This window comes from Kogia breviceps, chromosome 12 (genome assembly GCF_026419965.1).
Source record: "Kogia breviceps isolate mKogBre1 chromosome 12, mKogBre1 haplotype 1, whole genome shotgun sequence".
Classification (NCBI taxonomy): Eukaryota; Metazoa; Chordata; class Mammalia; order Artiodactyla; family Physeteridae; genus Kogia; species Kogia breviceps.
Genome location: NC_081321.1, coordinates 93,061,520 through 93,076,189, shown reverse-complemented (window position 1 = coordinate 93,076,189; position 14,670 = coordinate 93,061,520). Strand labels below are relative to the sequence as shown.

The following is a 14,670-nucleotide window of genomic DNA, read 5'->3' as shown; positions in this document are numbered from 1 at the left end:
AGAGGGGAAGCAACTTGTCCAGGGTTACACTGCTGTCCTTTGGTAAAGCTGAGACTTGACCTGGGTCACTGGCCTCATGGCCCAGCATCCTGGGGCGCTGGCCTGAGGGATCACTCTCCCATAGCAGCACACCCCCTCCGGAGGGCAAGACGCAGACCCTGACCATGAGTTTTGTTTGTTGTTTTTTTTTTTTTTTTTTTGCGGTATGCGGGCCTCTCACTGTTGTGGCCTCTCCCGTTGCGGAGCACAGGCTCCGGACGCGCAGGCCTAGCGGCCATGGCTCACGGGCTTAGTTGCTCCGCGGCATGTGGGATCTTCCCGGACCAGGGCACGAACCCGTGTCTCCTGCATCGGCAGGCGGATTCTCAACCACTGCGCCACCAGGGAAGCCCTGACCATGAGTTTTGAAACGAGCTAGGCATACAGCAGGTGCATCTCTCCACGAATGTTGAACCCATTCCACAAGGGTCCTCTGCCTGGGGGATTCCACGTTGGGCACTGAGAGGAAGTTATCCTCAAATACAGGGCACAGCGGGGGGCTTGAGGGTGATGAACAACTGCCCCTTTGACCCTCTGCCACCCCCTAGTGGCCATGCCCCATGCCACCCTTGGCACCCTCCTCCTGGGAGGAAGCATTGCCTTGGATGCAGTGATGCCCCCCAAAAAGATGCCCAGCGAGCCGCCTTCTGTGGAGGTTCAGAGAGAAGTGACTTAAGCAAAGTCACCGCATTATTAAGTGGTGTGCAGCGCCATCCTCAATTGCTGCCCTGTGTGTGGAGTGGTTCTGCCCTCCCGGAGCTTCCGGTCAGGCGCAGAGACTGGGGACCGAGTAAGGAGACACCTGCTTATGCAGGACCTCGTGTGGGGAGCTCTGTACGGTCCACCCTCGCAGCCCACCGGGCCCGAGCTGCCAGCCCACGAGTGGTTCAGGGAGGTCACATCTGCGATAGCTCCCAGTGCAGAGTTAAGCCCGCCACTTCGAGCAGGTGCCGTTGCTCCAAGCTCTTCCCTGGGAGTTCCAGGTCCCCTTTACTCCAGGAAAAGAGATGCAGGACTGGCAACCCCACCCAGATTCCAAAAGCTTGAGAGCCATTTACTGCAACTCACGGTCTAAAACACTTCCCTTTTTAAGTCAGTTTCTCCTTGACATTATTTGTATGTTTATTGAGCACCTGCTGTGTGCCAAGCACAGCAAGAGTTGGTACGTTCTCCGTAATAGAAATGACGATGAAGATGATGAGCCAAAAGAATAACGGCAGCTGCCATTAATTTAGCTCTTTACACGATTATCTATTTTGAGGTATGAGTTCCATTTTAATGAGGCCCAGAGACGTGCAGTCACTTACCCAAGGTCACACAGACAAGAAGAGCAAGTGCTGAGGGTGACGCTTGAGTGGTCTAAGGGCAGAACTCTGCTTAGTTTCTCTGGACCCAGTTTCATAGGCTCTTGAGACATACTGAGTCTTAAAAGAGGTGAGGGGAACCAACAGTTACAGAGCTCCTACTATGTGCCAGGCACAGTGTAGTTTCCTACGTTATCTCAGCTAATCCTTGCAACGGCCGCACAGGGTGGATACTAGCACTAATGCAATTTGATAGATGAGGAAACAGGTTCAGAGAGGTTGATTAACTGGTCCAAGGGCACACAGTGATTGGGGTTTGGACACAAGTCTGTCTGACTCCGAGCCCAGTTTCTTTCCTCCACTGCCAGTGGTCTCTCTGCTTATCTGCCCAGGGCTTTCCTCTGCCTGGTTGTAGTCCCAGTCCTGGGGTATCGTTGAGTTCCGCCAGTGTAGAGAGAATAAGTGGGGTCAGAGAAAGGCAGTCAAGAAGACACTTTCTCTGATGTCCAGCAGAGGGCGCCCCTCCACAGCCAGACTTCCAAAGCTGTTTCTCTCCGGGTGGCCAGTTGGGTACCCCAGGAGAGCCTGGAGATTGGGTGTGGCTCATGGCCTCTCCCAGCCTTTGCGCTGCATCCTACTTGGCCCTCTTATAGAGATGTGCCCTCCAGCAGACCCACTGAGATGGGACTCAAACACCCAAAAGGGCCAGGTGAAAATAATGACCCCCATTTTATGGATGAGGAAACTCAGACTGGGGGGGTGGAAGAGACCTACCCAGGGTTCCACAGCTACTGCTGGCTGTCCTGGAGAGTGAGATTTGCCAAACTCCCACCCCACACGTACCTCAGGAGACTGCCTTGGGGGTTGGGGGTGCGTACTGAGGTCCTGATTCCAAGCCTTCTTGGAACATTGGCTCCGTTCCCAGGGGCTGTTTCCCAGGGAGGTAGGGGGCCCTACGGCAGGGAGCAGAAAGGAAAAGGTGCAGGGGAATGGTCGGTCTGCAGGGTTGCCCAGCTATCAGCTCATGTCCCATCACTTGCAACAAGTGAGTGTGATTGCCCTCCAAGGTAATGGAGCCTGGCTGGTCTTGGAAAACACGTCCTCTGGAAACCAGCAGAGGAGAGGCTCAGGGAGGCTTCATCGCAGGAAGAGTGAGTCTCTCACACTCTGCCTTGCAGGGAACAGGCTGTGTGCAGCAGGAGGCCTCTGAGAACCTGAAGGCAAGGCGGGGCTTCAAGTCGGCCCACCTGCCTCTACTGCTAGGTTCTCTGCAGGGGGTGGCGTATCCTGCCACCGACCCCAGTTCCTCCTATACAGAAACGGGCCAGCAGGTGGTGCCAGGGCCATCGCCCAAGCCCATCTCCCCTGTGTTGGGTTGAGGGTCCTGAGGAGGGCCACAGAACCTGAGTTTCCAGACTAGCACCCTGGTTGCCCTTATACTGTAGCATTGAGGTGTGCGGCCTGGCGCCACAAAGCTGGGATGCATGGGGAGCCCCAGAAGGCTCAGCTGGGCCTGGTAGAGACCAGGGAGTCATCACTCAGGGCCTGTTTACTCCCCTGCAGACTCGGGGGATAAGATCTCAAGAGGTAGTGCGGCAGTGACAGGAAACACTATCCAGTGCGTGTGTACGTGTGCCAGGCCCTACACTCACCCTCCGTCACACGCCTCATTTCATTCTCACAACAGTCCCACGGTAGGCTCCGTGCTATCATCCCCCTCATATAAATGAATAGACCGAGGCTCAGAGAGGTCAGTTAAGGCCCACAGGGGCACACAGCTGGTTTCCCTGCACTGTCTGAACCAGATCTCTTTCCAGTTCATGAAAACAAATGAGAGGGGCCCCAGGTATTCCTTCCACCTCCCCGTGTTGCCCCAGATACCATGGCATGAATCAGTCTGTCCTTGCCTCTCTTCCCCTGTTTTCGTTTATTTCAACGTTTTTTGCACATCTACTGTGTGCTGGGGCCCAGTGAGCTGGGAGCTGTTTGAGGGCAGTGACTGGGTCTTATTTAGTACTGAGCCCCTCGCTGTGTATTGAGCTCTCTGTTCAGCCCAGGGACCCAGGGGAACAAGATGTCACTAGCCTTGGGGGTTGGGGGTGCGTACTGAGGTCCTGATTCCAAGCCTTCTTGGAACATTGGCTCCGTTCCCAGGGGCTGTTTCCCAGGGAGGTAGGGGGCCCTACGGCAGGGAGCAGAAAGGAAAAGGTGCAGGGGAATGGTCGGTCTGCATCGAGGTAATTCCCTGCCGGTCCAGTGATTAGGATTAGGCGCTTTCACTGCCATGGGCCCGGGTTTGATCCCTGGTCAGGGAACTAAGATCCCACAAGCTGCACAGTGCAGCCAAAAAAAAAAGGAAAAAAAAAGGGATGCATGCATTGAGGCAGTGAATGGAAGTGAAGAAGGGGCAGGGCCTGGGGGAGTCGGCGGAACCCTCCTCTTCCACACCCCCCCACATAGGAGGCTGGTTCAGGGGGAGCAGAGGCAGCTGCCTTTATTGGGGGCCATGGGCTGGCTGGCTTCACTCAAAGGCCACGCACTTGATCTTGAAGTCGCCATCGGCTGCCAGGTAGTTGATGGCCTCCAGGTTGAGGCGGTTGGGGAACTTGAAATCGTATCCGCCAGGCAGCTGGATGGTTAGGTCTGCCTGGTCGAAGGAGATGCACACCTGGGGGTGGAGAGGGGCAGTGAGCGTGTGGACCCCACAGCGGGAGCCTCGGCCCTGCAGCCACGGCCTGCAGGTCCTAGGCCCTCCAGGAGCCCTTTCCTCCCGTAGCCCTGGCAACAGCCCCGCTTCATGGTGAGGCCCTGAGGTTGGGAGAGGGGATGATGCTCACCGAGCATCACACAGCAGGTGATGGGAGGGAGGGGAGATGGGGAGGGAGGGGAGGGGGGCAGGGTGGGGAGGGTGGGACCCAGGTCTCTAGCCACTCAGGCCAGCTCTGCCCCAGCCCACCCAGGGCCCTGACCCCGCCCCAGGCCCCAGCCCACCTCCACAACACTTCCAGGCTGGAAGGGGAAGACGGACTCCCGCTGCTCAGCGCCCCAGGCCCCGCCATCCTTGCTGTTACACACGATGGTGTTGGTGTCCCCGTGCGCATTGAAGCGGGGGTTGAAGTGCAGGCACAGGTTGTTGCCATCTTTGCCCAGGTTCAGCACGAAGCTAGGGGATAACGGGTGGGCTTGAGGCTTCCCCCTCCCACTGCAGCCCCCTCAGACCGACCAGTCTGTGCCGCTCAGTCCACGTTAATGGACCTCCCCAGGGGAACGCATGGAGCCGAGAGGAAGGAAACCTGGATTCTAGCTGTGCCCTGCCACCTCCTTGCTGTGTGACCTTGAGCAAGTCCCTGCTCCATCTGGGTCTCAGTTTCCATATCTGCACAGTGGGGGCTCCACAGGAAGTATCTCTTAAGGGCCTCACTATGCTGACAGCCAGGACTCTTGCAGACATGAATTTGTGTCCCTGCCCGTTTGGTCAAGGTCAGAGACTCCCTCCAGATGGTGACCTCTGGAAGGGCAAGTGTCCTGTCTGTCTTGTCTATCTCTGTATCCCTGGTGCCCAGCATGCTGCATGACACACAGTAGGTGCTCTGTAACCTGTAACCGTGGGGCGAATGAACGAATAACAATAATACATTTGCTGAGTGGAGGTAACGGCAAGGCCTCCCTCTGAGAGTTTAGAAAGAGAGGTAACGGCAAGGCCTCCCTCTGAGAGTTTAGAAAGAATGACATGAGCAGTGCATACGAAGCGTGCGGCTCTTTATACTGTCAGCTGGTCATCAACGTGTGAGATGACCCAGCATTTCACCTCCACACAACCTCCTCCCTCCATTAACTGATTAACAAACGAGGCTCAAGGAGGATGTTTGACCGGTCCAAGCTCACAAGGCTGCGGAGAAAGTAGGCCAGCTGGCCGAATGAATGATGAGTTAAGGAAGGACCGAAGGAGTGAAAAGTCGAGAGCGAAGAGCGCAGGATACACAGACCTCAGAGGGCGGGCAGCGAGGGTGACACCCTTTCATTCCCTCTCTCCGCCCCCCTCAGCCTCTGGTCCCGCCCACAGCAGTAGGGAGGGGAAGGCCAGCTGAGACAGATGACAAAGCCGCAGCTGGTTTAGTTTAAGGGGGCGACAACGGTGGCGGCGTCCAGACTCCGCGGAGGAAGTGACTCACCCAGAAGACTTAGCCTCAGCATTGGCCGACATTAACCCTGCCCCGCCGGAGGGAGGAGCCGGGCGGGCCAGCCACGCCCCTGCCAGACGCGGGGCGGGACCCTCGAGCTCCAGCCCCCGCCCCTGCCGCCCGCCGCCCCCGCCGTCGTCCCCTCACCTCTTGGCGTCCGGGGGCACCTCGCCCCGCACTCTGAGGCACTCCCCAGGTTTGAGATTCAGGTTGCTGGCGACCAGACCCTGCGCAAAGACCGCACCCAGCCGGGTTAGAGGACGCAGGGTGGGAGGTCGTGCCCCCCGCCGGGAAGACCAGGCCTGCTCTGACCAGGGCGACCCGAAGGCTGAGGTACCCGCCTTCAAGTTCTAGACTCTCCTTCTTTGTGTGGTCCTGGGCAAGTCCCTACTCCCAACTGGGTCAGTTTCTCGTCTGTAACATGACTGAGGTTCTAAAGACAGGATCTAGAAGTTTCTGCTGTATAGCCCGGGGATTTTAGATGCAGAGTAGCCTGGGAGGTGGAGTGCTGTGCTCCATCGCCTCATTGAATAGATGGAGAGAGCCAGGCTCCAAATGCGTCACACTGCGAGTTGGGGGCAAAGGAAGGTGAGTGAGGCGTCTGCCCCTCTGCTGGAGAGGAAGAGGCCTGGGGCTGGGCCATCCCCCACCATCCCCTTCAAGCTCCTCTGCAGAGAGGGCCAGGGGCTGGAGAGGAGACCCCTAAGGAGCACAGCTAGACTCCTCTAAGAAGGGAGAGCAGCCCAGGGCGGGAGCCTGCAACCTGGCTGGCTCGGGGTTAACAAGAGCCAGCGCAAAGCTTCACTGGTGTGAGTGGTTCCTCCTGCCAGGAATCCTTTCCCTAGGGGCCTGCAGAAGATTCTTGCTGCCTTCTCGCTCCTTTATCACAGCCCCCACCCCCACCCCCCACCCCACCCCCGCTTGGAGGAATGGTTGAGCGGGAATTCCTCCAGCCCCCACCTGACCAGCCTGGACAGAATCACCCGCCCGGCGCTAACCCAGGCAGGCTCCCTCCCGGCAGCCTGCCTCATATCCTGGCGACTTTTACAGCTCTGGAGCAGAGGGTGACTCTACCCTGGCCCAGTGACAGGGACAGCTGCAGGGGGGAGGGGACAGGAGGCTCTTTGGGGGGAAGGGGGAAGGGATAGTGGCCTGGGCGCCCTCAAAATGCCCCACTCCACCTCCAGTCGGCCACACCCTTCCCACTCCCACTTATCAGAGAGCTGCAGAATGTCAGCCCTTGGCAGAAATAACTGTGCTGTCAGACCCTGGAGGGATCCAGAAAATTCTTAAGCCAGAGAAGGCCTTGGGGAAGCATGGAGCCCACCCCCATTTTACAGACACGGCCACTGAGGCCCAGAAAAGACACTTGTTCAAGGCCACACCACAAGAACTAGAACCCAGATCGTGATCTGCCCTCACTCTGCCTGGCTGTGTGCCCCCACGCCATCTCTGGGCCTTGGGGTGGGGTCCCCATACTCACACAAGCCATGATTGAGGAGAGGCGGATGTTCCTGGGACTTCGGGACCAGCTGTCTGAAGACTACCCGAGAGATGGGCCACAGCCCGCTCCCACCTTTTTAACTGGACCAGACCCGGGTGAGTCCCGCCCCCTGGATGCTGAGCCAATTGTAACTCAGAAAGGAGATGGGGGCCATGGGAGGCGGAGTCAATGGAATTTTGAAGCCAGTTCTGGAGCAGAGATGACCAATCAGAGTGGAGACCCCCCCCATTCCTTCTTAGCCACTTCCCCAAGGTCCAGGCTCCACCTCCCATTCTCTTACCTCTTCCCAAAATTATGCTGTGGCAAGGATTGGGGGAAGCCAGTGGAAAATAGTTTGAGGATGAGCTAGGCCCAAGAGTTGGTTGGAAGAGGGACAGGGCCAGCTAGCTGAGCTCAGGGGGTCCCCCATAGAAGGCGGCTGAGGAGGTGCAGTGTCCTTCAAGAATTAGATCTGGGGTTCGTGAGGCTGTTCCCTGGCAGGGGGCCAGGGCGTGGCCCGCTCTGGGCGCCTCTGCAGAGGACCCAGGACCCATTAACCACAAAGCCCTGGCCCCGCCTGGGCCTCCCCCGGAAGCAGAGATTGCCGCGGCTGCCTGTGCTCCTCGTTAGGGATAAAGAAAGGCTGGGCCCGTGCCAGGCTTCAGGCTGCCGCCCAGGCTCAGGGTTCAGGCCTCAGGCTTCGTCCTGCCCTCCCGAGGGGTCTGCCGGGGATCCTCCAAGAGCCCCTGCCTGACAGCCTCTGGCCTGTCCGAGAGGGTCAGGCCTGGGAGGGGGCCCAGGGTGATCCAGGCCATGAGGGGATGGGGTCCCCGATCTGTGCACCCCCATCCACTCTCCTCACATTTCTCCCTCTGACACCCGGCACAGCTTTCCCTTTCCCCATCTGTTTAGCAGATATTTTACTGAGTACCTACTATGTGCCTGGCCCTGAGCTAGCCTCAGAGGATTCAAAGATGAAGACCTCAGTCCCTGTTCTCAAGTAGCCCACTGTTGGGGCAGAATCTGGCCATGAACCTAATTAAGAAGTAGCATGATGCAGGCTCTGAGGGAAGTCATGAGCGAGCACCTTGGTGGGATGGTCCAGGATGGGAAGAAGGTGGGTCTTGAAGGACGGGTGAGGAAGCAGGGACTGGCATTCCAGCGTGGGCAAAGGCTCAGAAATGAGAAGGCACAGGTCTGGGGAACAGTGAGCATCTGGGCATGGCTGGAGTTCAGGGTGTGCTGGGGAAAGATGGGGCATGAGGGTGGGAAGCCAGCGATACCTGAATCATGAAGGGCCTCACTGAGGGGTTTGGGCATTGTTTTATCTGAGGGTGCTGGGGAGCCACCGAAGGTTATAGGAAGAGTGAGTACTGAGGCCAGATTTAGGCTGCGGGGAAAATCACTGCAGCAACAGAGTTGAAGGTGGTTGGAGGGGTGCTCACCTCACACTCAGCAACCAGGTAGAGGGAGGAGCGTGGGGAGCACTGGGTGAGGTGGGGGGCTTGCTACGAGAGTTACCAACAGGACCTCCTTCACATCGCTGTCCCCCTTCTGAAATCACCAGCACTGAAGAAGGAAGAAGAGGTGGACTGGGGGTGACTCACATCTGGAGCAAACCCGCCCTGCCCTGCACTGCCTCCCCAGACCCCACCTTCCTCCAGATGACTGAGACCCACACTGGCACAGGAGGAGAGGGGCTGCCTGGGGCTGAGGCGCAGGCCCAGAGAGGTTGGGTCGCACCCCTTATGAGCCCCTCATCCCTCCTCCTAGACCAAGCCAGCTGCCACGGAAACCAACCACAAAGCTTCACTTTTTCCTCCAGGGCCTCCCCCAAACCTCAGCATCAGGGAGGGGTGGGTGGGGCCTAGCTCCACTGCCTTTCCTCTGTGCTTCCCCTCCGAGGCCCACAGACACTCTGTCTGCCTGGTCAAGGAATGGGGGCATTTCAGGAGGAGTCCAGGACCAAGGCCAGAGGTGCTTCAGGCGCAGTCGTTGCTGTGACTGCCAGCAGGTGGGACTGGCTGGCTGTTCCAACCCAGTAGTTGGGCTCTCAGGGCCTCAGGAGCTGCTCCTCCATTCTTCTCCCAATCTGGAAGACGGGTCCAGCACCAGGAAGTGTTTGCTGTTGGATGAGGGGCTGCTTTACTCCTCTCTGGCATCTGGCTTGTCGAGGGCTGGTAGAGAGATGGAGTGGCAGGGTTGACAGGGTGTATAGACCCCCGGAAAGGACCCTGTGGGAGTCTGGAGACTTGGGTTCTGGTTCTAGCCCTGCCACGCCCTTCCCAGGGCATCCTGGCAAGCTGCTTCTCCCTGCTTGCCTCAGTCTTAGTACAAGGTGGAGTTCAGGTCTGTTGTACTTAATAGATGATTATTTTTTTCATAGAGTCTGAGAAGGTTTTAGCCTTCCTCTTGTCTCTTCTCCCAGGCTGAGTTCACCTTCCTGGGTCAGCACTTCTGGGAGGCCTCCCTCTCACCACACCCCCGTCCCTCAGCAGTCCTCTCCTGCCTAGGCTGCGGTGGGGAGTCTCTCCAGAGTCCAGTGTCCCCTATAACAGGGGCCGCAGTTTTCCTGAGGCAGGGACTAGGGACAAGGTGCATTGTGTGCCCCCTGCCCCCATCTTCGGGCCTCCTATTGGTGGCGCCCACTTATCTGTCAGGCCCTGTGCCCGGCGCCTCACTTTCATACATTATCACATTTCGTCTTCACCTCCCTCCTGAAGCAGGCCACCTGGGTGAAACTTCTGCACAGGGAAGCTGCTCTGGGGCCCTGAAATGAAGCCGACGTTAGAATCAGAGAAGAGGGGCAAGTCCTGATTTGGGGGCTACCTGGCTGTGACTCTAGCCTTGGTCCTTGTCCTCCCTGAACCTGTATCCAGGCCCGGAAGGTGGGAATGTTACCCATCTTGGAGGGTAGCAGGAGTGTAATCCTCTGGCTGATTGGAGGATTACAGGAGTGATGTGAGAGGGGCTGCATGTCAGCTCTCTCTCCTGCAGCCCCAAGGCCAAGGGCACCCGCCCCAGGGACTCTCCTTCCCCTCAATGGCCTGCTGCAGAGGCAGCAAGCTCTCTGGAATTCCTCCATCCTACAGGCTGGCGCTATGGACTGGACCTTGGCTGCTGCCATGAGAAATGAGCCGAGCTTGTCCAGACAGGGGATCCAGGCCAGCATGGCCCTTCCCAGCCTGCCGACTCCTGCCCTGGCCCCGTGAAGGCTGTGCCTCCTCCAGCTGGCTGTGGTGGAGAGGGCTGCCAGGCCCACTGAGACACCACCCACACCCCCAGGCAACCTGGCTGGCCCAGCTGGGGAAAGTGGGTGCTCAGAGCCTCCAGAGCTCCTTCATTTAATGATGCAGAGACCACCCAGAGAGTGTGGCCACGTGGCCAGGGTCACACAAGGAGCTAGCGCGGCAGCCCTTTCATCTGCGAGAGAAGGAAAGAACACTGTGGTCCGGGGATACCTGGACCTAAAAATGATCTTCTCCTCCTGCTCCATGAAGGAAGGGAATAGTTGGGGGATGCCCCCAACTTCAGATACTTTTCCAACCAGTTTGTGCTGGAGCCCCTCTCCCCACTTACCTGCTCATCCAGTCCCACCTCCCTGCCTTTGCTTATGCTGTTCCACCTGCCCCAGACAGCCACCTCCCCCAACACTGTACACTCTGTCACTTTTGCCTTCCCACCTGGTGTTTGTCCCCCTCTGGACACAGGCCCCAGCTCGCCTTTGGGGAACCTCCTCCTCTCATATGAGGGCTGGGTGGGGTCCAGACCCTGTCATTCATTAGCCCTCCAGGGCTCAGGCATGAGTCTTTTTTATTTTTTTAAACGTTTGGGGGGTGGGGTGACATAATTATAGACTCACAGGAAGCTAAGAGTTTTTTAAAAGCTTAGAAAATATTTGAGACTTGAAGAAAAAAATGTGTTGGCCCCCAAATTCTAAGACTGAAGAGCTGAAATTAGTTTACTGTGCTCAAACCTAACACTTGGTAGTCATAAAAATTGTATTACCTTGAAAACAATTTCGTGGGTTGAATTTCCTTCGAAAGTGTGCCCAGTTCTCTCTAGAGGTTGGTCACTCCTAAATTAAATCCCCATAGCCAAATGTCTAAAACAAAAGCATAAAAATATTTGGAAAAATGTATAGCAAAAACTCCCCATAAATATATTTAATGGGGGCTGTGGGTACATTTTAATGTTTTCTATAATGTGCTTGGGACCTGTGTATCAGGAGAGTTTGGGGCTGCAAATAACAGAAATCTCAACGAAAACTGCTTGAAAATTAAGGAAAATTCACATACCAAGCAGTCTCGAGCTAGGACGTTTCCATGGTAGGTTAATTTAGTGGCTCAATAAAATCAAAGATCTGGGTTCCTGCATGATCATGGATTGTGGTCATGTAGACAGCCCTTGCTCTTCTGCACAACCACAATCCACAGTTCATTCTTGCTCTTAGGACAGACAAGCTAAAGGATTTGGGATGAACTGTCTTCACATCTGCAACAGACTCTCGAATGAGTCAGTTAAAAACTGAAGATATTGGATCGGCCAAAAAGTGAACGATCTTTTTGGCCAACCCAATATATAGAGAGCAATTAAACAAATTGGACAAATATGAACAACTGGGAATCTAGATGAAGGGCACATGAGTGTTCATTGTGCTGTTCTAGCACGTTTTCTGTTTTTTTGGTTTTTTTAAAAATAAATTTATTCATTTATTTATTTTTGGCTGCGTTGGGTCTTCATTGCTGCGCGCGGGCTTTCTCTAGTTGCGGTGAGCAGGGGCTACTCTTGGTTGCGGTGTGCAGGCTTCTCATTGTGGTGGCTTCTTGTTGTGGAGCACGAGCTCTAGGCACGCGGGCTTCAGTAGTTGTGGCACGTGGGCTCAATAGTTGTGGCTTGCAGGCTCTAGAGCGCAGGCTCAGTAGTTGTGGCACGCGGGCTTAGTTGCTCCGCGGCATGTGGGATCTTCCTGGACCAGGGCTCGAACCCGTGTGTCCCCTGCATTGGCAGGCAGATTCTTAACCACTGCACCACCGGGGAAGTCCTTTTCTGTTGTTTTGAAACGTTTCTAAATTAAAATTTGGGGAGTGTGACATAATAAGAAATGTATATTTGGTCCATGACCCTAGTTCCTGACACAGAGCTCCTAAATCCCTTGGAATTTACTGGGTGATAGGATCTTCTTTTGTTCTAATGAGGTGACTCTTGGTGGGTACCTGGATGGCTTCAGGAGGGGGGCTGGTCACCAGAAAGACCAAGCAGTGATCAGAAGCTTGTAAGTTTCAGCCCCGCCCCCCATCCTCCAGGGAGGGGTGAGGGACTAGAGACTAAGATCAATCATGGCTATGTGATGAATCCCCTCCATGATAATCCCCAAACCACACAGTTTGGAGAGCTTCTGGTTTGGTGAACACACCCACATGGTGGGAGTGGGAGGGGGGCACACCCTAACCCCACGGGAACAGGAGCCCCTCACTTTGTACCCTCCAGGACCTCACGCTATGTATATGTCTTCATCTAGCTGTTCATCCGTAAGCTTTATCATATTCTTTGCTATATAATAAAACCGTATTCGTAGTGTTTCCGAGTTTTGTGAGCCGTGCTAACAAATGATCAGCCCTGAGAAGGGAGTTGTGGGAGCCTCTGATTTACAGCCAGTTGGTCAGAGAGCCAGGTGATGACCTGACACTTGGGACTGGCATTGAAGTGGGGGAAAGTCTTGGGGGACTGAGCACTTAACGTGTGGGGTCTGCACTGACTCCAGGTACTGTCGGAATTGAATTATTGATAGGTTGTAGGATACCCAGTTGGTGTCTGCAGAAAACTGGTGAGTTGCTTGATGTAGAAAACCCACACGTTTGGTGTCAGGAGTACTGTATTCTGTGGGCAGAGGAAACAGTTTTCCCTTTCAGTTGGTGTCAGAGAAGTGGGATTTGCTACAAAGGCCCTGGCTCATGGAAACGTGTGGTTGGGGAAGAGAAAGTGTGAAAAGGCGCGGGATGAGGAAACTTTGATTCCTAGCTGGCACGTGGTCACCCATGGTATGAGCAGCAGCTGTGCTGCATTGTCTAAAGGTAAACATAGGGGAATCCCCTGGTGGTCCAGTGGTTAGGCCTCCACCTTTCACTGCCTCACTGCTGAGGGCCTGGATTCAATCGCTGTTTGGGGAACTAAGATCCAGCAAGCAATGCATCGTGGCAAAAAAAAAAAAAAAAAAAAAAAAAAAAAATTGTTTGTTTGTTTGTTTGTTTGTTTTGGCCATGCTGTGTGGCATGTGGGATCTTAGTTCCCCGACCAGGGATTGAACCCGTGCCCCCTCCATTGGGAGTGTGCTTTCTTAACTAACTAACTAAATAAATAAATAATTTTTTTTAAAAAAAGGTTAACATTACCAATGGAATTTAGACATGGCTCCAAGTCCTGGGGAGCTGGCTTACTGATGCATAAGGAATTGCGAAAAAAGTAAAACTTACAGTCCTGTGGTTATGCTTATCTGTAATAGCTAAGATGAAATAAAAAGAGTGCTGGGTGGGACTCTGATGCTAGACCAAGCTCAGATTTCAGTGAGTCTGAGCTTTGGCCACTGTTTCAGAGCCACCCCCGGAGGAAAAAATTATGGCAGGGACAACAGAAAGTACCCCTAAGGCCTCTGGTCACCAAGAAAGTAGTCAACATGCAGGGGTGGGGGAGGAGGGAGGCAAAAGTAGGTATAACTATTGAAACCAGGGGGTATAATGTGAAGGGGTTGTTTCATTTTGTGGATTGGTGTCATCAGCTTCCTGAAATATTAGCTGGGAGTCTAGGTGAAGGCCATATGGTATTCATTGTGCTGTTCTTAGACTTTTTCTGTTGGTTTGCAACTTTTAGAGGTCTGGAGGAAACAACCCCAACAAGCTCTTCCCATCCTTCTGCAGCAGAGGCACAAGCAGGGAAATATACTGGGCCATGCTTTGCGATCACATTAATAGCTGCAACCGCCTTCACACCCAAAGCCCAGAAGAGTGAGAGGATGAGAGGGATGCACCTGGAGAGTGTTGAACCACCTCGTGGGGCAGCCAATAAACTCTCTTATGCTTTAGTCAGGTTGAGCCAAGTCTGTCACAACCAGAAGTCTCCACTAAGAGCACATTTGCTCCCACTTCCTGATGCAACCAGGCTTAGTCAAGTACTCCCTCTTCCCCAGGAGAATCATACTAAAGAGAATTTTCCAGACCTTGAAGACCTGCCCTCAGCCAGCTCACAGATGGGCCCCTGCTCTGCAGGAGGCACCAGGGATGCTCGAGGCCAGCAGGACAGACATTCACAGCGGCAGCCCAGGTGTGAAGGATGCCTGAAATGGAGGGGGGGGTGCAGCACCTTACCTGAGTTCCTGGAGGGTGAGGACCGGTCTCCCACCTCAGTCTCTAAGAGAGGGGCCGCAGCCTCCCAGAGTCAGCCAACACAAGTTCCGATCCTGCCTCAGGCGATCACACTTTCTAGGTCTGTGCCCTTGTGTTTAACTTAACACCACCTTTATGATGCCCATTCTGCAAGGAGTAAAGTGGGATGAGTAATGCAAGCTTGCTGGATTTTCTGAAGGACTGAGGCAGACTGGTATATAAAGACCCAGTGAGGCATAAAGTGCTATTGTGCTAAGGTACCACCGCACACAGAGAATACTCTG

The 14,670-nt window shown here is 55.0% G+C and overlaps 1 protein-coding gene and 1 long non-coding RNA gene across 2 annotated transcripts; both read right to left on the bottom strand.

The window, feature by feature from the left end:
• Positions 1–3,811: 3,811 nt before the first annotated feature.
• LGALS1 (galectin 1) lies at positions 3,812–7,139 on the bottom strand. The gene is made up of 4 exons (XM_059082318.2): positions 7,008–7,139; positions 5,672–5,751; positions 4,335–4,506; positions 3,812–4,011 (listed from the first exon to the last, which is right to left on the bottom strand). Exons 1-4 carry the CDS (start codon positions 7,014–7,016, stop codon positions 3,865–3,867), a joined length of 408 nt encoding a protein of 135 aa, XP_058938301.1. The 5' UTR covers positions 7,017–7,139; the 3' UTR covers positions 3,812–3,864.
• Positions 7,140–8,331: 1,192 nt separating this feature from the next.
• On the bottom strand, positions 8,332–14,532 carry LOC136792300 (uncharacterized). Its single transcript, XR_010835935.1, has 3 exons — positions 14,369–14,532; positions 11,016–11,112; positions 8,332–9,777 (listed from the first exon to the last, which is right to left on the bottom strand). It is a non-coding gene; the product is annotated as an uncharacterized lncRNA (long non-coding RNA).
• Positions 14,533–14,670: the final 138 nt, after the last annotated feature.